The sequence below is a fragment of the Orbicella faveolata genome, unplaced genomic scaffold, assembly GCF_042242905.1.
Source record: "Orbicella faveolata isolate gen_17 unplaced genomic scaffold, um_ofav_v1 contig_15, whole genome shotgun sequence".
In the NCBI taxonomy this organism is placed as follows: Eukaryota; Metazoa; Cnidaria; class Anthozoa; order Scleractinia; family Merulinidae; genus Orbicella; species Orbicella faveolata.
The window spans coordinates 10,876,795-10,902,500 of record NW_028301542.1 but is presented as its reverse complement, the minus strand read 5'-3'; the positions used below and the strand labels follow the sequence as shown (position 1 = coordinate 10,902,500).

Below are 25,706 nucleotides of genomic sequence, written 5' to 3'. Positions count from 1 at the left end.
GTTACCCCGAATGCTTGCTTTGGTGAACGTTTCATGCTTTTGCAGTTCTGTTGGAAGATACACAGTGTTTGACATAACAGTCGTGCCAAATACTTCAATATAAAATCCGTTGAAGTTAACTTTCACATATCCGTCATACATGTATTTTTTTCCGTCAAGCATTGGTGTTTCATACTCGGTTAGGCTGTAACCATTTTTCCGGAAATGTTCTATTGTCTCTTTTTTGTTAAAAATTTCGATATCTGTGGACAATACGAAGAAATCGCCATCAACGTCCCAAGGAATAAGGCCTTTGAACTTAACACCGCCTAATACTGAACCACTATCCAGCTCGAATCTGACATTGTGCTCATCGGCAAACTTTTGGAAAAAAGACACGGCTTCTTTATAGAGTTCCTGACAGCAAACTGAGAGTAAACCGCTCTGGGCATTGCATGTAAAACCAATATCTTGACAAGTAAAGGAATGTTTGACTCCCTGGGGTTGTAACACCCGATTAAGCTCCCACTTTTTAGCCAGTGGTGTCCACACCTTCTTATCAGTTCTTTTGGAATATGAATGGTAATCTCTAGTGAAATACATAGCATCTGGACATGCCATGATCAGGGCGCCATCTTGAACAACGCTTAAAAACCAATCTTCGAACACAACCTCATCTGGAAGGTTCTCGTCAAGCTTCAACAAACTTGTTTTAGTAACGAAAGGACCCTGCAGATAATCACAGAACATGCACTCATTCTTTGAGTGATAATAGCCTTCCTGGTATTCCAGGACGTAATTCTTTAGCTTAGTCTGCACACAGCCAGCTTTCCAGTGACCCGAGACATTACGGTATGCTCCGCCTGCAACTGCAACATTTGGTATCTGACTCACCACACGAATTTGCCGCTCAAGCTGGGTGAGCCATGTAAAGTGGAAAATGTCACGCGCAACGAGTACATAAGGAGTTGAGGTTCTTGTTATAAGTGTGTTCCACGCTTTGCTTAGCTTTGTATCGTCCAGCCTAACGACATCAATGCTTTTATACTTTTCGGCAACCTTTTTCATCTCGGTACTTCTTGTTGCCAAATGAACCTGAACTGTTGGGTACGTCTCGGTAATCCCTTTTAAAACATTCTCAACGTGGTTCTCATCTTCCTTGGGATATGCCACAGTATTGACTAAAATACTTATCACAGAACGAATTGGTTTAGCATTGGTACAGTTGGTGATGTACCAGCCCTTCTTGGCGTAGAGAGGATAGCCAGATTTACCCCCTTGGTACCCCTCTGGGCACACATCCACGCTACCATCTTTGCTGACTACTTCGTTGGTTAAACTCGGTTGTCGTTTGTTGTCCAGGCGATGAACAATTTCTCCTAATTTCTGAACCAATCTTGCTGAGGGTGCTAGTTTATGCATAAGTAATTTTTGCATTTCCAGGTGGATTTCATTCAGTTCCGTTTTGATGCTTTCTTTAAACAAACTATTGACTTCAGACGAGTTTTGGTCACAGCTGTACAGAAATAAATTAAACATTAAATTGGTGATTTTTCTTACCGAGATCTGCGACCATTTAATCATTAATCATCCGCGTTGCGCTTTGTCACGTGCTAGGCATATATATTATAGGTATATTATAGACGATGTGACTGTTAACTGTTTACATTTCCAAATGGATACATTGGGATCTTGCGTCTCAAAACAAACAACACTGTTTTGTAATGCTTTGTGCGTGGTTAAATGGGATGTACTAGCAAAGTATTTTGCTGGCATGATTGCCGCAAAAACGTTAGCCGTCTTAGTCTCTTCAACACACCATGCCTTGCCTCCATTACAAAAGGCTCAAGAAAAACGGGTGCCACCGAAACAGAATGACGACTGAGAAAACGCCCTGTAAGACTTTTAATCACCATGGACTTTTGAATCAAATTCGATTGTTGGATCGAAGTCCAATTTTGTTATTGAAGTCCATGATGTCCCTTTAAAATGGAAGGAGGCATCATGAGTCGTGATGTATACAGCAGTGCTCATTTTTTCCTCCTTCCTTCGCTCCGAGAAATAGGGAACTTAAGCAATGACGACGGCAACGCCCGAAGACGACGCCTACTGAAAAATAAATTTAGACATAGTATCACCTATCACTAAAATACCAAATTAAAATACAAAAAATTAGCCACTATCGTTCGCGTTCTCCAAACTACGCAGAACTTGGTCTTTTCACGTTGTTGTTTTGCTGACCGGGACGGCTAAGAAATATGCAAAGATCTATGACCCACGAGCGCAGCCATTGTTCTGCTCTGGTTTGCTTAAAGTTCATTATTAACATTATAAGGCGGAAACAGTCACGGTTGTAAGGTTATACGAACAGACAAAATAATTAATCGACTTCAACCATACCTTTTTAAATGGGTCTTCAATAAAACCATTGACAAGATTACTAGAAGAAAGAGCAAGCCGAAGGAGTACAAATTACATCTCCTGTAAGGGGACATGGCCATCTTCTTACCTGCTTATCTGTGGGAAAAGAATGCAATAAGTAGATGGACACAGCCAATCATCCATTGGATGGAATCCTATATATCTTGCCATCGTATTTAAATTCCAATCTCGGAAAATGTACTTCTAGTTTCTGATTGGTTTACTGAATTTGTTTTATCACGCATTCCGTGGAAAATGAGTGCTGTAGCTCTTGATTGGTCAAGCAAGGCTTTTCTGGGAAACCATTGTCAAAACAAAACATCAAAGTATGGCGTTTCGTTACGGGCAAAATATCCACATGATAAAATATGAAGTGGAAAACACAAACATTCTTCCAAAAAGAGTAAATCAGTCCAATTGTATAAATACTAAGTCGAAAATACCAAAAAGTCTATCAAAATAACGAAAATTCGAGGTCGAAAAAATTAAATATGAAGTTGACAGAGATGAAAATTGAACTTGAGAATGTAAAGAAAAAGAACAACTTAAAATCCAGGTCGAAAATAAACACGAAGTCCAATAAAAAACACGAAGTCGAGGAAAAAAAATTCCAACACCAAGTCGAGAGCGCGACTGAATGCATAGATTGCGGGCTCACAATGGGTGGCTTGCGAGCGATGACCTGTGAGATCACGACTGACGCGACCCTCGTGACCTTTTTGCGCGGGAAATTATCCGGCGTTGTCCCGGCGAAGATGATTCAAATGGTTGGCTGGCCAAACACGACTCCTATTCTCAAGATAGAGTTAGCCAATGGCGTAACGTACTTTTCGATCCTTATTTGTTTGAAGCTCGACCTCGTTATTTTGTGCTTCTTTGACGGCATTTTTTCTAGATTTCTAAGCACTCGATGGCTAATCTGCAGTGTGGCGCTGTTTGTTACTGGCCTCCACGACTCCCGCTCCTTTAACTACGTAGAGGACACAGTTTGGACCAGTATGGTTAGGGCTCGTTTATATAGTCCCGGGCCCGAGACAACTCTCCCCACGAATATCCCTGGCTGAGCTAACTTTACACTTACTTCTTTGAAAACTTCAACCAACCGTTTACACGTGGATTGCGAACCTGTCTCGGGAGGCGAGACAACACGGATGTGCGAATTGTCCAGGGCAACTTTTTATAGGACAACTTGTTGTTGACAGAAGATTCAGTGTCTTTACGTCTGACGTTTTCAAAAAAAGAAATGAAAATAATTAAATAAATAACAATAGGGAGTAAATATCTTATAGGATTTCTCGATCGTTACATCGGCCGATATATTAGGGACCTTACGCAAAATACGACGGCAACGGTAACGAGACCGTCACAAAACAAAAGGTTTAATGAGAAAAGCAATAGCTGTGCACGCGCGTTATAATTCTTGGTACATTTCTTTACCGTCCTCTACAAAGCAGCAATGTGAAATCACCAAATTCGCCATTTCCACATCCCTCATGATACACCTTGTTTGCCCCCCAAAATTTTGCATAAGCGTTGTCTTCAGTTTCCCTTGGGACGACTGTAATACCCAGGAGATATGAGAAACAAAGGTTATGCAGAATTTTGGGGAGCAAACAAGGTGTATTATGGGGGATTTGGAAATGGCGAATTCTGCGTTGTCTGGAGAACGTGAACCACAAAGGCTAATTTTTCGTATTTCTATTTGGAATTGAACGCATTCGTAGCATATTAAGCAGGGGCAAGTTTTAATACCGACAGACACACGGAATAGGTCCAAATAAATGCGAAATTCCAAAGTAAAATAGAAACAAATTTTCTACTTGACGTCGTCCTCGCCGACGCCGTATGCGTAAGGTCCCTCGTTCGTTATAGCGACCGATACTCATCCGATACTCCCAGTCGACATAATTAACAATTAGACCCGTAGCCCGCAAGGGCTACGGGTCAATAGCCCATGAGGCGAGGCCGAATGGGCTATTGACCCGTGGCCCTTGAGGGCGAAGGGTCTAATTGTTTTAGTATCACCCAACTAGTCGGACAGAAAAGGCAATAATAAAGTTAGCAAATGCAAGTTGAAGAAATATTTATTTGGGAATAAAATGAAAGAAAGCGTCACGCTCGATTGCGCCAATTTCGCTACTCGAGGACTATTGCTAATAGTCCTCTAGTAGCGTAGCCAATCAAAATGCAGGATTTGCATTAGTCCACTAGTTGGGTGATACTAACAAAGGATAGTCGACCATACTCGGTCGAAAGTCGATCATGTGCGAGAGTCCACCGCTGGTGTCGGCAGATGTGTGGTCCGCGATTTTGTCGGTGGCTTATTGGTCAACTATCGGTTGCGTATCTGTCGGGTATTGGTCGCGTATCGGGTAACTTTCGGTTGCATGACTGTCCGATTACACGTGTCAGATTACAGCCAACTGTCCGATTACACTGACCGCCTACAATTTTGCAGATTAATTAGAGCAAAATACGGCAGTTTAAATTTGAGCCGTTAGGTAACGTGATGGGATCTGTGTCTTCTTGGTCTAGTAAAAAAGGTATTTCATTTAAAAGTACAAACTGAATAACATGGGCGAAAGAATACAACTTTTCCGTACGCCTTTCTGGTAGTCTTAAAATTCTGTCCTTTTAACAGCGCACTTTGGATACAGGTTTTAATTAAAACGTAAAATTCTCCACCAATCTTATAATGTAAGAGTTTGTAAAACTGACCGTCATGCCAGACTGAATCAAAAGCTTTCTTGAAGCCAATAAAACAGGTTTACAATTTATCATTGATACTGTGGCTGACATTTTTGTCCACTAATGTCCTTAGAGTGAAAATGTGATCCGACGTGCGATGATTTGGTAAGAAACCAATTTGAGCTCGATGTAACATGTTTTGTTGAAGTACATGTTTTTCAACCTGTTATTCAGCAGGCGGGAAAAAACTTAACTGTCCTGACGTCAATGCAAGTTAACAGGAAAGGTATAGCCGGTTTTCACATGACGTCGCTAAAATTCAAACTACAAAACTATTGATCTTCCTGAGATTTTACTTTAAGGTCACAGTATACCTTCAGGGGTGTCTTGCGTCCAAGGGATGTAGCGCGTGCAGTTTAAGCTGTGGATACCTAAACCCCAATATCAAATTAAAGCTTATAGAGCTGGCTATTAAACTACGCCAACAATTTCGAAATAAAATGTGTAGCGACTAGAACTTTCTTTGCTTTTGGGTGTCACATTTTTCCCGTGACCCCTGGGAATTATGCAACCCACTCTGTAATACTTAAGCGTTCTTCATTATGCGTAGTTTTGTGTTTTTCATTTTTGGCCAGTGCTTGTTAGCGCTGAGAGTTCCATCTACTGGTTTCTACTGCGTTTTTTCCTTAGCTGCTTCACTGTTGTGAGCCCAGAAGTACTAATTCTAGAATTCGAGTCGCCACAGTTCTGTAAGTTTATTTTGCTCCGTTATCAGTTTTTTGTGTCGTTATATTTTGTACTTCAATATTTTTGTCTCGTTTATTTTTCAGTTGAATCACATCACACACACACACATGCATCACACACCCACGATCACTTCTGTTTCTCTCGTGTTTACGCCCAGTATAATTAAACTTGTGCATTCAAACTGTGACTTCTGTAGCGCTTACTAGACCTACAAAATGAATTGTCGAATTTTTCACAACCATTAAATGCGAGCGCCCGAATCACCTTTCGAAAGTTACAAGTCAAAACGAATTTCGTTTTTCGCCAATTTAATTTTTTCCTCGGTTTCAGGGCCCAAAGCGCTTTAAAAACGTGTCTGCGTTTTGGCATATTCAGTTGTAGTAAAAAGTTACAGAACATTTTCGAAATAGGATTAAAAAAATGTGGAGTGATTGAACAAAAATTACTCTCGAAGAAAAAGTATTTCGAAATTAACAATTCCCAGACACGCTTTTGTAGGTTATATGTTAAACAAGCTACTGTCCAAATTTGAGGGCAATTGAACAAATTCCCTTTGAGTTATAACTCTTTAAAGTGTCTGCTTCAAGAGAAAAAATGTATTCGAGAAAACAGCGCTAAGAAAAATCTTCTGCTTCGCAAACAAACTCCGCCCACAAACGCCTTTAACTGGGTTCTCAGATCACCGAGCCAATCAGTGCAGGGAAAGTTTACCACCGTTAACCTAACCGAAGGCGGAAAGATAATTTTTCTGTAGCTCGGTTTTTCTTGAAGCTGGCCTGGCAAAATGGGGAAGACTAAAAAGGATACGAACGCTAGAGTGGCTGAGCGAAGAAAACAGACAAAAGAAAGCGCGGAGAGCAACTGTGTGTGGTCAACTCTGTATGAATAATATTTCAAATGGTCTCAATGATCGCGAGTCCGACGATTCGTCGATATCGGACTCATCAGAAGAGTCCCTGTCAACATCCCTGTTATTGCTGTCAAGTTCCGAAATTTTTACAGAACCTTTCTTTTCTCTTAATACGAATATTTTGCCCGCCTTAGACGATAGCTATAGCTTCATCCGCGTGGCCAACTTTCGCTTCTTCACTCATTGATGTATTTTCATTCGTTCTTCGCTGTTTTCGCTTTTTCGAACTAGTCCATGTTTTTAATGTGGTCTATGTTTACTTATAACTTAATAGAGTTACACCTAATACCAAAAATGCTGGGTAGTCAGAACAACAATGCTGAACAACTGAGTAGTCAATTCGTGACATCCATACAGGTAATTCGCGCGAAAATCGTCTCGGTTGATTGCATACGCGCCATAGGGCTGTCAATCAAAAGGTAAACTTTTACTTCCGGCGAAAACCTAAAACCGCCATTTCTCCGCCAATATTTAGCCTTTTTCAATTTTTTTTTTCAGAAATTAGAGATTATTCCTCGACCACTACTTTGACCCAAAACTCCAAATTTGAAGAAAATTGCCGACCCGAAGGTTCACTGTAACCTTAATGATGTATAAGAGCAGCTGAAAACTGATATTCATACAAATTTTCGCTCCGAATGGAATCTTGGTTTTGTGATACACGACGCTTGAATTTCTAAGCTTTCGCGCGACGCGGCATTTACCTGACGGCCTACAGAGCTGTCATGATAGTTAAAAGAGTGACTTATTTCGGGGAACTTGGCTATCTGAACAGTTCATGTCTCAGAAAAAGTATTATTTTAATGTTTTAGAGTTCCTCGAGGGATAAATTCATGCTTTTGTAGCAAAACTCCGTGACAGATGTTTCTGTTGGTTTCGGGCCGCCATGTTGGTACCCATACGGATGGGCACCAGCATGGCGTCTCCATACAAATCTCTCCAAATTTGGGTAAAAATTTCTCCGCATATCTTGCATAAGAAAAATTGCTGTGACCAAAATCTTGGCGAGAGTCTTTGCATATTCACCTTCTTTCACTTCCCAGATTCTGGACTTTATCTATGGCACGGTTTTGATTTTTATTTTGATCTATTTTGAATGACGTGACACTAGCTGAAAACCGGCAATTGCATCAGGCAACTTTCTTCACTGGCGATGGATGTTACTGGGAACGGATCGGTGCGAGAACGGGGAAGGGGGAAGGGGTACGGGGGACGGGGGACGGGGTACGGGGTACGGGGTACGGGGTACGGGGTACGGGGTACGGGGTACGGGGTACGGGGGACGGGGGACGGGGGACGGGGGACGGGGGACGGGGGACGGGGAACGGAGAACGGGGAACGGAGAACGGGGAACGGAGAACGAGGAACGGAGAACGAGGAACGAGGAACGGGGAACGGGGAACGGGGAACGGGGAACGGGGAACGGGGAACGGGGAACGGGGAACGGGGAACGGGGAACGGGGAACGGGAAACGTGTGTGCAGCGGTAACCCACCTGAGAATTCAAAATGGCGGAGAAAGGAAAAGAAAAGGGAAGAATTTGGGGAAATGTGAGGAAGTTAAAGGTGAGTTTCTACCGGCTATGCCCCCAGATGATCCGTACGTTCTTGTTAGAGCAGATTCCGATTGGTGCTGGATAAACAAAGCATGAAATGGCGCCTTGGGAGAAAATCGAATCGGTATTATCGCATGCTACCCCAATCAGTCGGTACAAAATGCAGACTGCAGACTGCAGAACGGGTACAAAATGCAGACTAGGTACAAAATACAACTGCACACTGCAGACTACAGGCTAGGTACAAAACGCAGACCGCGCTGAGAATAAAGACGGCTCACTGTATTTTGCGAAACAAAACGAAACGAAACGAAACGAAAGGAATAAACCTGTCCTGAAATGAACATATGAAGTATCACAACAGTCAGATTCCTCCATGCGATAACCTAAACAAGGAATAAAACAGCGGAAGGGTAGAATTTGTAAATTCGAAGGTCTGTATTTTGCGAAACGAGCTCTTCGAAGGTTGTGACGATATGTAACTTATTTCTTCCGATTCTTTAACACTTTTCGTAGACACAATTCGATGCAGTGATGGTTTTAAAACAGCAAGCTCAAGCCGAAAGGTCACAAGTGCCCCGTCTCGCAAATTACAGATTTCATGTAGTTTGCGAAATACGAGACTGACATTTGCGTGACTGCCTTACTTCTTTTGTTACCAAGGTGATAAGTATTACCTCAACAGTAACAACAGCAGCCTGTATTTCAGCCGCCTCCTCCGCTCGCTAAGTAGGGAGTTTTAGCAAACCAAGACGGCGACGGCAAAGGGAACGTCACCAAACAAAAGGTTTAATGAGCAGAACAATGGTTCTCCGCGCGCGTTTTGAATCTTTGTAAATTTCTTTGCCGTCCTCTGCAAAACAACAACGTGAAATGACAAAGTCGTACGTATTTTTGGAGAACGTGTTCCGTAATGGCTAATTACATATTAAGCCCGAGCAGCTGTTTAGACTGATAGGGGTATTGAACAGATCTACACAGTTGCGACATTCGAGGGTAAAATATAAATACTTTTTTTTACACCGTCGTCCTCGGCGTCGCCGTCGTCATTGCTAAAACTCCTTAGCCAATCGGGGAGAGAGATGTCTGAAAGCACTGGACGATAATGCTGTCCGGTTACGTCACTACCCAAAAACCTGGTAGTGCTTCTGATTGGTTGCCGTGTTAATTTATTCGCCCGACTCGAATAATTCAGAATAATTTTATTGCCAAACTTCGCGCGTTCAAGATGGCGGAAGAAAATCGCGAGCTAACGCAACAAGACCTAAAGCCGTTTCTGGTGTATGCTCGACATTTGGGGTTCCAAAACTTAATCCACAACAAGAAAAGGCACTTTCAGAATTTTCTAGCGGAAGCGATGTATTCGTAAACTTGCCTACGGGATATGGAAGTTCCTTAATATATCGGATGGCTCCACTCGTGGCAATTGAACTTTCAAAGCAGCACAGCCGTTTTCCAACGAAAGCATAGTCGTTATTATTTCGCCAATGTTTGCTTTACATCGGTTATCAATGACAAGCGACCTTCAGCGCAAAAACGAATTCACAAAACCTAAGTTTTGGTGGACGTCAAACACGGCGTCGACAAAACATGGATCGGACTGGACCGGATCACGGATCGGATCACGGACCGGATCACCGACCGGATCACGAATCACCAAAAAAAACCAAAGTTCTAAAGAAAAAAAAAATCCAAAAAAAAAAATTCAAATCGTTTATAAGGTAATAATAAATAAAAAATATAAGTGGAAAACTAAAATAGGTTAAATGAAAATAAGAATCCCGAATTTGACGCAATGACATGTTAATTGCGGAGGATGACAAGAGGCCATTTAAAAAGCCACATAAGCGCCTAATTTACGACGAATTTAAATTGTAATGAACGGGCAGATGTAGTTATATTTGAAGGTTAGTTGGCTCGAAGCTTGCGTGAACCTCCCATTCTCGTTTTTGAAATTAAATTGTTAGTAGCAGTAGCTAATTCTCGGCTACATTTTCGTGTCAGATGTGAGCGTTACAGTTAATGTGAAAACTTACGGACGAAAGCTCAATCTATCCCTACCACGGGACCAATTTTGGTTGCTCCAGTAACCACAGATTGAAAGCGTGACAGAAAATTGGCGTTACTTTCGATTCTCACCAAATTTGGACAGTGGGATGATCTCATCGTTAGCCAATTATTTTTCGACTCCAGCCATCGATACATCCATGTATTGGAAACCCATAAGGTTTTAATTTGTCGTATCCGTCGACGTGCCATGTGTAGTTTGGACCAGATGAGAAGTAACTTCTTCTTTTAAGGCTCTTTGCCCTTCTCTGCTCACATCCTTCTGGATCCATTTCCCTCATAAGGTCAGCTACAACATGTCTAGGGACTTGAATATTTTTTAGTCGTAGGGTATGCCACATACTTCTATATCCACCTTGGCAGCCTGGGCCACTAAGCTCATTCATGATTTGTTCCCGGACAACGTCCATATCAAAAGATGGCAATCTTCTCCTTAAGTTCAATTGCTTCAACCTATTTTTCAATGTTCGACACACATCGTAAAGCCGTGAAACTTAGCTAAAAATTCAGTGATGACTTCATACGTATATCCTCTTGAAAAGTAATATGAAATTATATTTTCCTCCACTGGATTATAGCTTATTGAACCTGAAGAAGCCATTTCAGATCAAATCCACCACATGAACGGTACAAAAATGGCGCCTTTCAGTGACGTTGACCGGAGCTAGTCCCAGGTTCCGGTCGCTTTCAGCATCAGGGTTAGTTACCAGTACTTTGAAATTTTGTCGTGTTTCAATTAATTTTGTTGTGTTTTAGTTTGCGTTTGTGTATCAGAAAATTTTATTGTGTTTCGAAAAAGATTGTTGTGTATCAGGAAGTTTCGTTGTGTTCTGAAAAAGATTGTGGTGTTCTCGAAACGATTGTTGTGTTCTCCAAAAGATTGTTGTGTACTCCAAAAGATTGTTGTGTTTCAGCAGGGAAATTGCTGGTTTTCAGTGTCACGCAATTCAAAATAGATCAAAATAAAAAACAAAACCGGTCAATTGATCAAGTCCAGAATCTGGGAAATGAAAGAAGGTAAATATGCAAAGACTCTCGCCAAAATTCTGGTCACAGCAATTTTTCTTACGCGAGATATGCGGAGAAATTTTTTACCCAAAGTTATAGAGATTTGTATGGAGACGCCATGTTGGTGCCCATCCGTATGGACACCAACATGGCGGCCGGAAACCAATAGAAACATCTGTCACTGAGTTTTGCTACAAAAGCGTAAATTTATCCCTCGAGGAACTCTAAAACATTAAAATAATACTTCTTCTAAGACATGAACTGTTCACATAGCCAAGTTTTCCGCAATAAGTCACTTTTTTAACCATCATGACAGCTCTCTAGGCCGCCATGTAAATGCCGCGTCACGCAAAAGCTTAGAAATTCAAGCGTAGTGTATCATAAAACCAAGAACCCATTCGGAGCGAAAATTTGTATGAATATTAGTTTTCAGCTGCTCTTATGCATCATTTAAGTAAAATCTCAGGAAGATCAATGGTTTGGTAGTTCGAATTTTAGTGACGTCATGTGAAAACCAGCTATTGAGTTTTGTTTTGCCCCTTTGGGCCACCGTAAATAACCGCTGTATAAATGAAGGCCTGAAATAAAATTGCATAAATTACCACATTTGACTCGTGACGTCACCGGACAGCATTATCACCCAGTGCTTTCAGACGGCTGTTCCGAAAACGAGGAGTGCGGAGTCTAATAAAAAATGAAAAAAATAAAAAATGAAAAAAATAAAAAAAAACAAACAAAATAAAAAAAAAAAAAGAAATTCAAAAAATAGAAATAAAAAAAAAAATTAAAAGTGAATTAAAAGAATAATCAAATACATAACTAAACTAGAAATAGAAATTTAAGAAATTAAAATAATAATTATCAAAAAATTCACACCGCCTGAAGTGGACTGTTCATATCGTGTATATTTCATTCAGTCCAAATGGTAGATTCAACTCACGATTTTCATAGTTAGCAGTTCACTTTAAGGAAAACGAAGTAAATAACAGTCCAGTTTTGACCATGTCTAGAAAATGTGAGAAATTACACCTTCGGTTTCCTTGGAAAGCCGTGTTGCCTCGAAACAAACTCAAGCTTTGCTTTCCGAAAATAAACTGCCCGTGTGAATTAAGGTGGCTGAACACAGTTTTTGATACTTGTGTTTTATTCACCTTTTTCTCTAAAACCCTTTAACCCTCGGTCGCCAAAAATGGCAGCAAGCAAGTTAACAACACAAACGTTGGTTTTTTGATAGTTAAGCTGCCGTTTGTACTGTTGCCAAGGCAACATGAATAAATATAAACGGGCCTTTAAAATCGGTTCAGTTTACTTGTAGAAAATCTAGTCATTAGATTTTTTTTATAATTTGCATACATCAAGCTTGTAACGCTACTCACAACACCATTTTGATAATAATTTAACAGAGAGATCTTTAATTATCCCTTACATACATACATACATACATAAACTTTATTTGAGTGTCGGAGTATTTAGCTGAAGATATCTAATTGGGGACACTAACATAAATACAAATGTAAAATATAAAATACTAATATTTTATAAAATATATGTAGTTAGTAATTAAAAATATGTTTTATAGGTCTAATTAGTTAAAAAATAAGTTCAAGATTACTTAAATTGGTTGAAGGTTTACTGGAATATCTAGAATTTCTTTTGTTAAAGTTCAATTTTTTTCAATACTCCAGTTACTTATTTCCTAAAGTATTTTCGTGCCAAATTTCGTGAAATTTTAATGAGTGGTTCTGGAGAAATAGGCGTATTTCCGAGAAAGCAATTTTTCACTCAATCGCAATTTTTTGACTTGCTACGCATACGCTGCATTTAACTGGGTTCTTTCGGTAACAACGAAAAAGTCGAGGATTGCTGGGTTTCTTGCATCGTTACCTTTTCTAACATGTTTGTAACAAAAGATTAAAACCAATACACTGCGTTCAATTATAGAGAAAAATAGCACAGATAGCGCGGGTGTTGTGTAAATAAAATGATCGTTCTATTGACGGCATGTTTGTGTTTTGCAATCCTTGTGCGCGCGCTGAATCGCATCAGCAAAAGCGCGCGAAAACTGTGTTCGGCCACCCTAACCCTTGAAGCATCAAACAACTTGTAACACGTTCTAAAAGCAAATGGGATATTCTAAAACACCGATTTTTTGGCAATAATCAGCCACTTCAGTGAAATTTTTACCAGGTGCGGTCAAAAGCGAAGTAAGTGTAACTAACGTTAAGCCGAAAAGACGCTTGGGTAAATTCCCAAGGTTCTTAGCGCGCGCTCGACAAAACACGTGTGCTTGCTAACGCCAGATGTAAGGCAATCGAAGTTATCTTGCTCGTTTGTGACAAATTAGATCATTTTTTCCTTGGATCCTTTAAGATTTAAGACCAGTTCAGTGCCCTTCGTCGCTGGACAAAGGTATTTGTAACTCGTTCGCTCTGATTTATTGTATTGTCGTAAGATTTTCTTGTATTTTGGCTTGCACATGTACTCGCGAACGGTTCAGTTTCTCATGGAATTTCGTCATGTATTACTTTCTAGTTTTACGGTTCTATCTTACTGAGGAGATTAAAGAATCTGTAATTCTGCCAGCTATGTAATTGTTGATTGTCCTTTGGATCATTTTGGATGAATTTGGAGTCTATTTATCGAGCGAAAGGTCGCCGGTAACAGTAAAACTTTGGTTGCGACCCCGTGGACTGGACACGCGGATATTGGATCGTGGATCTTCTCAAGATGAGTGGTTCGCCGTCGGCGCAAATAAACAAACCGAATGAAGATGAAAGAAAGGATACAGGGGATATGCAGGATATCCAACCGCCGACTGGTGAACCGGAAGGTAGGAAACGTACTCTTACACAAAAGGGTTTTGAGTATCAGTTGCCATTTAAGAAGAAGAGTTATGAAGATACCTTAGTCAAATTAAGGAACTGTGTTGACAAAGTCGACATGTTATGGATAGATGCAAGTGATGTTGATGAACTTCGCCAGCTTAGGACTGAATTAGAAGAAAGTCGACAGGCATTCGAAATAGCACGATCTGGGTACGCACCCTTTTTATCAGAACAAGAACTACAGCAACTCTGTGGTGAATCGTCTGATCTTCTAAAGCGGGCAGTGCAACTAAGAACAAATGCTGGTGAACGGATTTTCATACTAGAAAGGGATGAGATAAATTCTCGCGCAAGTAGATCGTCAACTAGATCATCATTGTCAAGAGAAACGAGGAGCTCAAATCCCTCTGAGATAAGAGCAAAGGCCGTAGCCGAAGCAGCAAAGAGGAAAGTAGAATGGCAGTACGCTAAGCTGGAAATGCAGAAGAAGGTGGAATTAAAAATGAAGGAGTGTGAAATAGAAGAAATGCAGAAGAAGAAAGATTATGAAAGAGCTGAAGCTGAAGCTGCTGCCCTGGCCAAGATTGAAAAAGAAAAAAATGATGAGAAACCCATGTCCGATTGCTTGGATGACATCCCTTGCGAAATTGATAAGGAAGATCATATACGTCGATATGTAACGGCACTTCCCACTACTACAGCTCCCACAAATGCTACGTCAATTAATTCGATGGATCACCAGCAGAACACTTCCGTTGCTAATGTAAGCACCATTCCTCTTACAGCCTCAACTCCTGTTGCACACGGAATTCCCGGAGTAATACCATCTGTACTCAGGCCATCAGCCACACCCTTTTCTCCACTACATGCCCAATCAACGATGCCGACATTCTCCACCCCACTTAATTCAGCAGTTAATTCACGCAGCATTACGGAAGCAATCACGGAAAGTTTTCAAGCCGCTCGAATGCCGCCACCAAATCTTTCAGTTTTCACCGGTAACCCATTGGATTGGCCAACTTGGAAAAGTGCATTTGAAACTGTAATAGAGAAGAGAGCTATCAATCCCAGTGAAAAGATTCTCTATTTGCTTCAATACCTGTCTGGAGCTCCAAGGAAAGTTGTGGAAGGTTATCAGTTCTTGTCATCACCTGATGCATATCAAACAGCAAAGAACATATTAGAGAAACGATTTGGCCATCCATCTGTCGTTGCTGATGCCTTTTGAAGGAGGTTAGAAAATTGGCAGAGGATCAACCCAAGGGATGGAACTGTCTTGAGGGAATTTGCTGACTTCTTACGAACGTGCCAACTGGCAATGCATTCAATCGAGGATCTTCAAACATTGAATAAAGAAAGTGACAACAAGAAACTAGTTAAGATCCTTCCTGGTTGGGCCCATCCCAAATGGGGAAGTAAGGTTCGTGACTATCAACAAAAACATGGAGACAACAAGTTTCCTCCTTTCTCAGCATTTGTCACCTTTGTCACCGAGATAGCCGATATACAGTGTCTACCCGTACTTTCCAGTGCAGAAGTCATTAAACAAGAAAGAGAGGACAAAAACAAGAACCGTAAGAGAGATCCTGGTCATGGAAGATATTCCCAATTCAATTCACTGTTAACGGATGTTAGAGAACCTTCAGTTACTCCAAAGAAAAATAACAGCAAACCATGTGCATGGTGCAAGAGGCCCCACAACTTGAACGCTTGCCAAGAACTTTTGAAGATTCCTCTACAGGAAAGATTGTCATTTCTTATCAAGAAGGGATTCTGCCTGAGGTGCCTAGAGCATGGCCATATGGCTAAGGAAAATAAGTGTACAGCAAAATTGAAGTGTGCATCATGCAAACGACAGCATCCCACATGCCTACATAGAGAACAGCAACCAGACAAGCCAGTCCAAACAGAACAAACTTTGAAACCAGTATCCGAGCCATTACTTGTACCAACATCTGAACCAGCATCTGCCAAGTGTACGAGAGTGTGTGGAGTTGAAGGTCAGGAATCTGGACAAGACCAAAGTTTGATTATTCCAGTATGGGTATCTAGCTGTGAAAACCCCGAAAACAAACAAATGACGTATGCTCTCATTGACTGCCAGTCCAATGCCACGTTCATTACTGAGAAGTTGAGACAGGAGCTTGGACTTGAAGGTGTTAAGAGTCACCTGCTATTATCCACCCTGCATGAAGAAAATGAAGTGATCGAAAGTCACAAGGTCAAAGGCGTTACCGTGATGGATATGAAGCACCAAAATAGCATTCCTTTACCACAGGCGTTCACGAGACAGACGATCCCTTTCAAGAGCTCACAGATTCCCAAGCCTGAGGTGGCTATGTGTTGGGAACACTTGAAACCTATCGCAAGTGAACTGATGCCATACAGGAACGATTTAGAAGTTGGTTTGCTGATCGGAACAAATTGTCCAAGAGCCATAAAACCGCGAGACATAATACCTGGTTCTGACAATGATCCATATGGAGTAAGAACTGCTCTTGGTTGGGGCATCATTGGCAGGGTATGCCTTTCCCCTCCATCTGATTCACATGAAAATTATGACGTTTGGACTAACAAGATCATTACAAGAGAACTGACCAGCACTGATGAATGCGCCAGGCCCCGTTATGGTGCAACATTTGCCCTGAAATCTTGTGTTAAGGAAGTCTTCAATCCTGCCCAAGTAAACGAGATGTTTGAGTTAGATTTTCAAGAGAGATGTGGAGTCGAGAATGAGCGATCGTTGTCTGTTGAAGATCAGAAGTTCCTTAACATCCTTGGTGAAGGAATCCACAAGCGAGAAGATAGACACTATGAGATGCCACTACCCCTACGCTCAGAAGAAGTCGAGCTCCCAAACAACCGTTCCCTAGCCCTTAAACGCGTCTTCCTTCTGAAGGAACGCTTTAAAAGAGACCCAGGCTATTACAAAGATTATGTGAAGTTCATGGAAGGAGTTTTAAAGGATTGTGCTGAAAGATGTGAAGGTGACGTTGCTAGCAAAATGGGCAGAGTCAACTATGTACCACACCACGGTATATATCACCCCAAAAAATCGGGTAAGATTCGCGTCGTATTTGATTGCAGTGCACGGTATGCCGGAACTTCCCTGAACCAAAACCTGCTACAGGGACCGGATCTCACGAACAGTTTGGTTGGCGTTCTGTGTAGGTTCCGCCGAGAAGCCATAGCATTCTCCTGCGATGTTGAGTCTATGTTTCATCAATTCTTCGTGAATGAGGAGGACAGAGATTTCCTGAGATTTTTCTGGTGGGAGAACAGTGATCTAAATGCAGCACCCATTGAGTACAGGATGAAAGTCCATTTATTTGGAGCCGCTTCTTCACCTGGATGTGCCAATTTTGGATTCAAGCAAGCAGCAAATGATGGGGAAAAAGAATTTGGAGCTGAAGCTGCCGACTTCGTACGGCGAAACTTCTATGTCGATGATGGCTTGAAGTCGCTCAGTACAATCTCCGCCACTACAAGCCTAATCCAGAAAAGTCAAGCCATGTGCGCCAAGGCTAGTATCCGCCTACACAAGTTTGTCAGCAACACCAAGGAAGTACTCGGGGCAATCCCTCCTGAAGATAGAGCCACTGGACTTCAAGATCTAGACCTGAAGTTTGACCAGCTACCCATTGAACGCACGTTGGGCATCATGTGGTGTATAGAGACTGATTGTTTCAGATTCCGCATCGTCCTTCAAGATCGACCATTAACCAGAAGAGGAGTACTCTCCACTGTATGTTCAGTGTATGATCCTCTTGGATTCGCAGCCCCTCTTATCCTGGTTGGAAAACAAATCCTTCAGGAACTCTGTCGTGGAAATGTGGACTGGGACGATCCAATCCCCGAAAATCTACGACCTAGATGGGAAAGGTGGAGAAACGAACTGCATATCTTAGAGGAACTGGAAATCTCAAGATGTTTCAAGCCTAAAGGCTTTGGAGAAGTAAAGAGTGTTGAGTTGCATCACTTTTCCGATGCGAGCCAAAACGGATATGGTCAGTGTAGCTACCTTCGCTTGGTGAACCAACAGGACCAGTCACATGTTTCATTTGTCATGGGCAAGGCTCGAGTAGCACCCTTGAAGTCAATTACCATCCCTCGACTTGAGCTAACTGCCGCAGTAGTTTCCACCAAGGTCAGCCAGTGCCTCAAACAAGAGTTAGACTACAAAGATGTCATCGAACTGTTTTGGACCGATAGCCAGGTAGTGATAGGATACATAAACAACGAAGCAAGGCGTTTTCACACCTTTGTAGCCAACCGCGTACAAGAAATACACAACCGTACAAAACCTGACCAATGGCATTACGTGGGGACTGACTCTAACCCAGCTGATGCTGCCTCACGTAGCCTCACAGCTCAGCAACTTGTACACGATTCACGTTGGCTGAAGGGCCCGAAATTCCTTTGGAATTCAAACATTCACTCAGTACAAGCATGTTACAAGCCTGGTCCCCTTGACTCACAGGACCCAGAAGTGAAAAGGGTCTCCGTCCTTGTTACCCAGACCTTGAAGAGATTTCCTGACCACTTTGAAATAAGCAGATTGGATAGCTTCTCTGACTGGTTTAGAGCCAAGAATGCAGTAGCATTATGTTTACTACTAAAGAAGCATCTAAAGGAAAGAAAGATCAAGAAGGACCCACAAGTTCGTGAAGACAAATTGAGAGAAGTCCCCAACCTCCAACATCGGAAACCAAGGGTAGATGACTTAGCCCAGGCAGAGACGGAAATCATGCGCAGCCTGCAACATGAACACTTTATGGAAGAAATCAGAATATTGCGTTCCCTGAATGCTGGAGAATTCCTAGGTAGAGAAGCTGTAAAACAGCGCGACATAAGTTTGAAGAAGACCAGCTGTATGTATCGCCTTGACCCCTTTCTAGATGCCGATGGAATCCTGCGAGTTGGCGGTCGCCTCAGAAGAGCTAACATACCAGAAGGTGTCAAACACCCAGTCATATTGCCAAGAAGATCTCGCATCACCGAGTTGATAATACAATATTGCCACCATGCCATTAAACATCAGGGAAGTGGGATGACCCTTAACGAGCTCCGCCAGCGTGGATACTGGGTAATTGGTGGTACATCGGCAGTAGGATGTTTCGTCTCAAAGTGCACAATTTACAGAAGATTTAGAGCACCCACTCAAGATCAGAAGATGGCAGACCTGCCTAAGGATAGAACAGAGGCCGTTTCTCCCTTCACTTACAGTGCGGTAGATTATTTTGGTCCTTTCTACATTAAGGACGGTCGTAAGGACGTTAAGCGATATGGAGTGATATTTACCTGTACGTCTTCACGGGCAGTCCACATCGAAACCTCGAACACGCTAGAGACCGATTCCTACATAAATGCACTTCGTCGTTTCCTAGCTGAGCGTGGTCCCGTTCGCCAGATCAGGTCTGACCGCGGCACAAACTTTGTTGGAGCCAAGCGAGAACTAGCAGATGCCCTACGTGAGATGGATCGTGAGAAAGTAAGCAGTCACTTACTAAAGGAGAATTGCGACTAGATCGAGATGCAGATGAATGTTCCTTCGGCAAGCCATATGGGCGGAAGTTGGGAACGACAAATAAGGACTGTGCGAAATGTTCTCGCAGTGCTGCTTCAAGAGTCTGGAACTCAGTTGGATGATGAAAGCTTTCGCACACTAATGAAAGAAGTGCAGAACATAGTGAATTCGAGACCACTCACCGTGAACAACGTGATGTCCCCAGGTGCTCCAGAACCTTTAACACCGAATCACCTCCTCACAATGAAGGTTGAAGTGCTAATGCCTCCACCAGGTGTGTTTTTAAGAGACGACCTCTACTCAAGGAAGAGATGGAGAAGGGTACAACATCTCGCAAATGAATTTTGGAATAGATGGAGAAGAGAATTTCTACACACACTACAAGTACGCCAGAAGTGGACCAAACCGCGAAAAAACCTAGCGATTGGTGACATAGTTGTGGTGAAAGATGATCATCTCCCAAGAAACGAGTGGAAGTTAGCACGAGTTGAGCAGACCCTACCGAGTGAGGATGGTTTTGTTCGAAAGGTCGTCTTAGCCATCGGAACTCGACTTCTCGACAATCATGGAAGAAGAATACACGAAATTCAGCGCCTGGAAAGACCAGTTCACAAGTTGGTGCTGATTTTACCTCAAGACCGGGAATTCCCCGTCGAGGAGCCTGCCAAATCAGAGGCTTAGTGCCAAGAAAGATATTAAGGACTATTAAGGACTTTGTCATGTGACCCTTTCTGACCGGATTTGACAAGAATATTTTCTTTAGTGAGACTTTCTGTAGGTATTGAACAGTGGATTCCCACTGTTGGGGAGCCATGTAACTAACGTTAAGCCGAAAAGACCCTTGGGTAAATTCCCAAGGTTCTTAGCGCGCGCTCGACAAAACACGTGTGCTTGCTAACGCCAGATGTAAGGCAATCGAAGTTATCTTGCTCGTTTGTGACAAATTAGATCATTTTTTCCTTGGATCCTTTAAGATTTAAGACCAGTTCAGTGCGCTTCGTCGCTGGACAAAGGTATTTGTAACTCGTTTTCGCTCTGATTTATTGTATTGTCGTAAGATTTTCTTGTATTTTGGCTTGCACATGTACTCGCGAACGGTTCAGTTTCTCATGGAATTTCGTCATGTATTACTTTCTAGTTTTACGGTTCTATCTTACTGAGGAGATTAAAGAATCTGTAATTCTGCCAGCTATGTAATTGTTGATTGTCCTTTGGATCATTTTGGATGAATTTGGAGTCTATTTATCGAGCGAAAGGTCGCCGGTAACAGTAAGGCTGGCAAGATTTCTAAAGAAGAAGTTAAATTTTGCAACAAAGTCACTTCCTATGGTAAAATTTACCTCAAAAAGCATGATTTCTTTCAAACGCAGGTAAAAAGAAAAATTGCATTACACATGCTACGGTACATGGAAATTTCCATGTACCTTCCTGTACTACACATGTTAAAGTACATGGAAATTTCCATGTACCTTCCTGCACTACACATGTTAAGGTACACGGAAATTTCCATGTACCTTCCTACACCACACATGTTAAGGTACATGGAAATTTCCATGTACCTTCCTACACCACACAAGTTAAGGTACATGGAAATTTCCATGTACTTTCCTACACCACACATGTTAAGGTACATGGAAATTTCCATGTACCTTTCTGCACTACTCATGTGAAGGTACATGGAAATTTCCATGTACCTTCCTACACCACACATGTTAAGGTACATGGAAATTTCCATGTACCTTCACGCACTCCCTGTACCTTTTTGCATTACTCTGTAAAGGTACATGGAAATTTCCATACATAAGATGTATGAGGCATATTTATACAGCTCTTAAATCGTTCCCTGTTATGAACTTGTCAGATAGCCCTTAAACGAAATTTAGTGAGTGAGACGAGGCAGATGTTTAAAAAATATATGATATCAAACAAAATTTATTGTAAGATACACAACACCCTGTCACGGTGTTAGCAAGACAGCTCTTTTTGGAAGATTCATGGACCTAGAAATTAAAGAAACAACACCTGTCAATATATTGTAAAACAATGTTCTGAAATCTTTTAACGTTTCGGAGATTTAGTCTCTGTTTGTTTCGTGTTCACTGTGTTTATCTTGGACTGCATGTATGGATTTCAGCATTCAACGACTCAATATTTGTAAACTGCTTACTCAGAATACGCCATCTCCTTTATATATTTACATGTAATCGGTCTCAAAACGTTTTTCTTCACTTAAAGATATTTTTTTAGCTTTATGAAGGGAATGATTAGGTTTTCAATGCAACATGTTCGTTTTCGAAAATTACAGAAATGGCGCACTTTTGGATGATAAATGACCCGAGTACTGACCCACAAAGATTTGACACGTTCATGGACTCATTCCGGACTATTTTAATTCTAGTCATTTAACACTTAACAAGGCAAAATTAATATTTCTTTTTACCTGTAAATTGATGAACTGAACTGTAGCATGTTCACGGACTGTCTTCTCGCCGAGTGTCGATATACAACCTCACTTGTTGGCAGTTCCACAACAATTAATGGTGTACCGCTTCTGCTGTTTCCCCTGACCTGCTTCCTTACAGCTTATAAGGCTACCAGCTCACGTCTACTTTCACCGCAAGAATACGTTTGTTTCGCCATACTAATAAACCATTTCAATATTTAGTCGGGACAGCACTACGATTCTCAAAAATATAGCTGATAAGATGAAATTCGACCGTTAAACAGCACAGGGGAAATGAAAGCAGCTTGTCCGACAGTTTCGTTTCCGAAACCGCAATGATAGGTTAATTTCTGCCGTTATAAAAGCATCCAGCTGAACCGGATCCCGCTGATTCTAATTAATTTATAACCCTGCGAATCCGAACAAAACCAACACTTTTCTCGAAATAACACTCTCTCTAAAGTGTAGTGTTTTGCTTTTCTCTGTTTTTGGAGAAATATAAAATAAAAATAAGTTATTTTTGACACATACACAACTTGCGCTCGAATAAGAACTATTGTTATATGCCTTGTTATTCAAAGCACACTGACACATGTAAATGAATGAAGCTGCTCCTAATTACTAGGCCTTTACGGAAACCTGAACAATAGCACGCCCAAAATGTCAGTGAGATAATGTCACTGCGGTTTAACGGAATCACGTATTGCAATCCGCCAAAAGGGCAAAGAACGATTTATAGAGCGGTAGCTTCGAGGAAGGAGGTCTGCTCTATTTTGGTTGTTACGATGGGACCTATGCAAAGGTACTGCCGAGTTTAGGAGGCAAAACATCTGTGTGCAAGTAAGTGGAATGAATCGCGCCCGATCTCCTGAAACCTATTATTGACCTAGTTCATCAGTGAGATAACGCATTGCGTTTACGCGGCGAACGGCAAAGGTGAAACTTAGGCCGTCTGTCTTAGCTGTTTGTGCGTTTTATAGATTTGTATTTGAGGATATGTAGATTTGTATTTGAGGTGAATATTGGGAGTCGTTTTGCTATTTTTGTGTGATATATTTGAAGAAAAGACCACAAAACTCTACAAAATCAAAGAGGCAATTTTTTTTTGCCGTTTGCCGTAAACGTCGAATTGTAGTTACCTGGGGCCGCGGTGTGGTCTCCTAAAAGAGTTTCAACGGTCAATATTGTCGAAAAGCATAATATTTTATAATTAATCTTTCTGCTACGTGTATTGGCCATTTTAACAGTACGACTCGATATAATTTAATTAATCACTGCGCTGTAGATCAATTAAAAAAACGTTGTGGCTAAATGACCGGCAGCCGGTAACGGTTTTCAAATTACTAAATGACCGGCAGTCTCATATTTTTCTCAAATTTAAGGAATCGAAAGGACCCATCCAATTCAAACTATCATATGTCGATTAAGAACTGCCAAGCGATACAGAAGAGCTGTATAGATCGCAAGTCTAACGCTTGGTTTGCGCTCGGCTAAGAGAGCGAGACCATGGTTTGTGACACTTAAGATTTTTTTGGGTCGACTGCCGGTCACGGTTTTCAAATCACTGAATGACCGGCAGTCTCATATTTTTCTCAAATTTAAGGAATCGAAGGAACCCATCCAATTCAAACTATCATACGTCGATTAAGAACTGCCAAGCGATCCAGAAAAGCGGTATAGATCGCAAGTATAACGCTTGGTTTGCGCTCGGCTAAGAGAGCGAGACCATGGTTTGTGACACTTAGGATTTCTTTGGGTCGACTGCCGGTCACGGTATTCAAATCACTAAATGACCGGCAGTCCGATATTTTTCTCAAATTTAAGGGATCGAAGGAACCCATCCAATTCAAACTATCATACGTCGATTAAGAACAGCCAAGTGATCCAGAAGAGCTGTACAGATCGCAAGTATAACGCTTGGTTTACGCTCGGCTCAGAGAGTGAGATCATGGTTTGTGACACTTCGGATTTTTTTGGGTCGACTGCCGGTGACGATTCCTTAAATTTGAGAAAAATATGCGACTGCCGGTCATTTAGTGATTTGAAAACCGTGACCGGTAGTCGACCCAAAAAGAATCCTAAGTGTCACAAACCATGGTCTCGCTCTCTGAGACGAGCTTTAACCAAGCGTTATACCTGCGATCTATACAGCTCTTCTGGATCGCTTGGCTGTTCTTAATCGACATATGATAGTTTGAATTGGATGGGTTCCTTTTATTCCGTAAATTTGAGAACGATATGACACTGCCGGTCATTTAGTGATTTGAAAACCTTGACCGGCTGCCGGTCATTTAGCCACAGCGTAAAAAAAAAAAAAACTATAATATTTTAGTACTGCTCCTAGTCTCCTTCGCAGCCCCAAACGGTTCAGAAGGTGACTATACCGCTTCTTGAGCTCTGGTCAAAAGCTCGTTCAAAGGAAGTGACACCCGGGAAGTGGTATCTTCCAGTTCGACTTTTTTTGTTAGCGAATTTGAACTTTTTCCAACAGAACTAGTCTTTTTAACCTTTCTTAGGAAATGGCTTTACCTCATTTTGAAATGGCACCTGAAATATTTCGATGGTGAATAGATCATTAGATTAATTGTTACTTGAACCAAAATAGTGCTCAAGAGCTAGAGAACTAGAGTAAGTGTATGTATAACCAGCTGCGTTGATGTATTTTGTTTCTTTAATTTCCAGGTCCATGTCTCGTTCAAAGAGAGAAGAGTACTATTGTTGTATATTGATGTATCTTTCTGTTGCCAAGAAAAACCTGCCTCTCACAACCTTTTTACCAAAAATAAACATTTGGGCTTACTTTTTACCATATTTGTTGCCTTCCTTGCAGAAAACTCCTCTTTTAAGCTGATTCTTGCAACTAGATCTTGGCAAAAATCTTAACTTTTCGTGACATTTTTACCGTAGCTGTCTTCAAAGCTCCGGTCCTGGTAAAGTTTTCAGTTATTTACCCATTTCTTACAAGCTAACAATTCTCGTGGCAAAATTTAAGGACTTAATGCAAAATTGTGCCAAAATGTTTACCACTCTGGCAAAAAAATAGCCAAAAAGGGCATTTAATGCCAGATTTGTTAATTTTATCTGGAAAAAATTTAGCCGATTTCCTTTATTTGTTCCAGAAATCGCGTTTTAGAATATCCCATTGTTTTTAGAACGTGTTTTGTCAACTGCGCGTCCTAAAGTTCTCGCAATTTGATTGATGAAATTCAAACAAAAACCTTGAAAATTTTTTTTCAGCGCTGAAAAATAGTGAGACTAGTAGTAATCAAAGATTATGAGAGTGCATTCGACGCCTTCACTTTAATATATATATAACTTCAGAGAAGTTCAGGTCTCACGAGTAATCATCGTTTTATTGCTACAGAACTGTTTCGTATGGTACAAGGACCACACTCATCAGGCAATTTTAACGACTGAACTGTTGAAATTGGAAAGCTGGAAGTAAACCCTACAGCAACATTAGCAAAAAATGTAGCCTTTGTCTGAATGAAAAGTTCATAATCATTTGTAAAAAAGGACTGTGTAGCCTCAACAGAA

General features: G+C 41.3%; 1 protein-coding gene and 2 long non-coding RNA genes across 4 annotated transcripts in view; 1 reads left to right on the top strand and 2 right to left on the bottom strand.

Annotated features, from left to right (window-relative positions):
* LOC110060701 (uncharacterized) overlaps window positions 1–25,706 on the bottom strand; it is a 35,730-nt gene that overhangs the window by 1,252 nt on the left and 8,772 nt on the right. The window contains exons 2-4 of one of the 2 annotated variants that reach the window (XM_089288388.1): window positions 3,482–3,622; window positions 2,380–2,496; window positions 1–1,495 (exon numbers count right to left, since the gene is read on the bottom strand). The exon at window positions 1–1,495 is cut by the window's left edge and continues 377 nt beyond it. In XM_089288388.1, coding sequence (XP_089144514.1) covers window positions 1–1,495; window positions 2,380–2,480 — 1,596 coding nt within the window. In that variant the 5' untranslated portion in view covers window positions 2,481–2,496; window positions 3,482–3,622. The remainder of the gene's footprint in view (window positions 1,496–2,379; window positions 2,497–3,481; window positions 3,623–25,706) is intronic. The other variant, XM_089288389.1, reaches the window with a different exon arrangement.
* Window positions 21,643–22,589, bottom strand: LOC149113514 (uncharacterized). The gene is made up of 2 exons (XR_016206853.1): window positions 22,167–22,589; window positions 21,643–21,726 (listed from the first exon to the last, which is right to left on the bottom strand). It is a non-coding gene; the product is annotated as an uncharacterized LOC149113514 (long non-coding RNA).
* On the top strand, window positions 22,807–24,978 carry LOC149113513 (uncharacterized). Its single transcript, XR_016206851.1, has 2 exons — window positions 22,807–23,009; window positions 24,852–24,978. It is a non-coding gene; the product is annotated as an uncharacterized LOC149113513 (long non-coding RNA).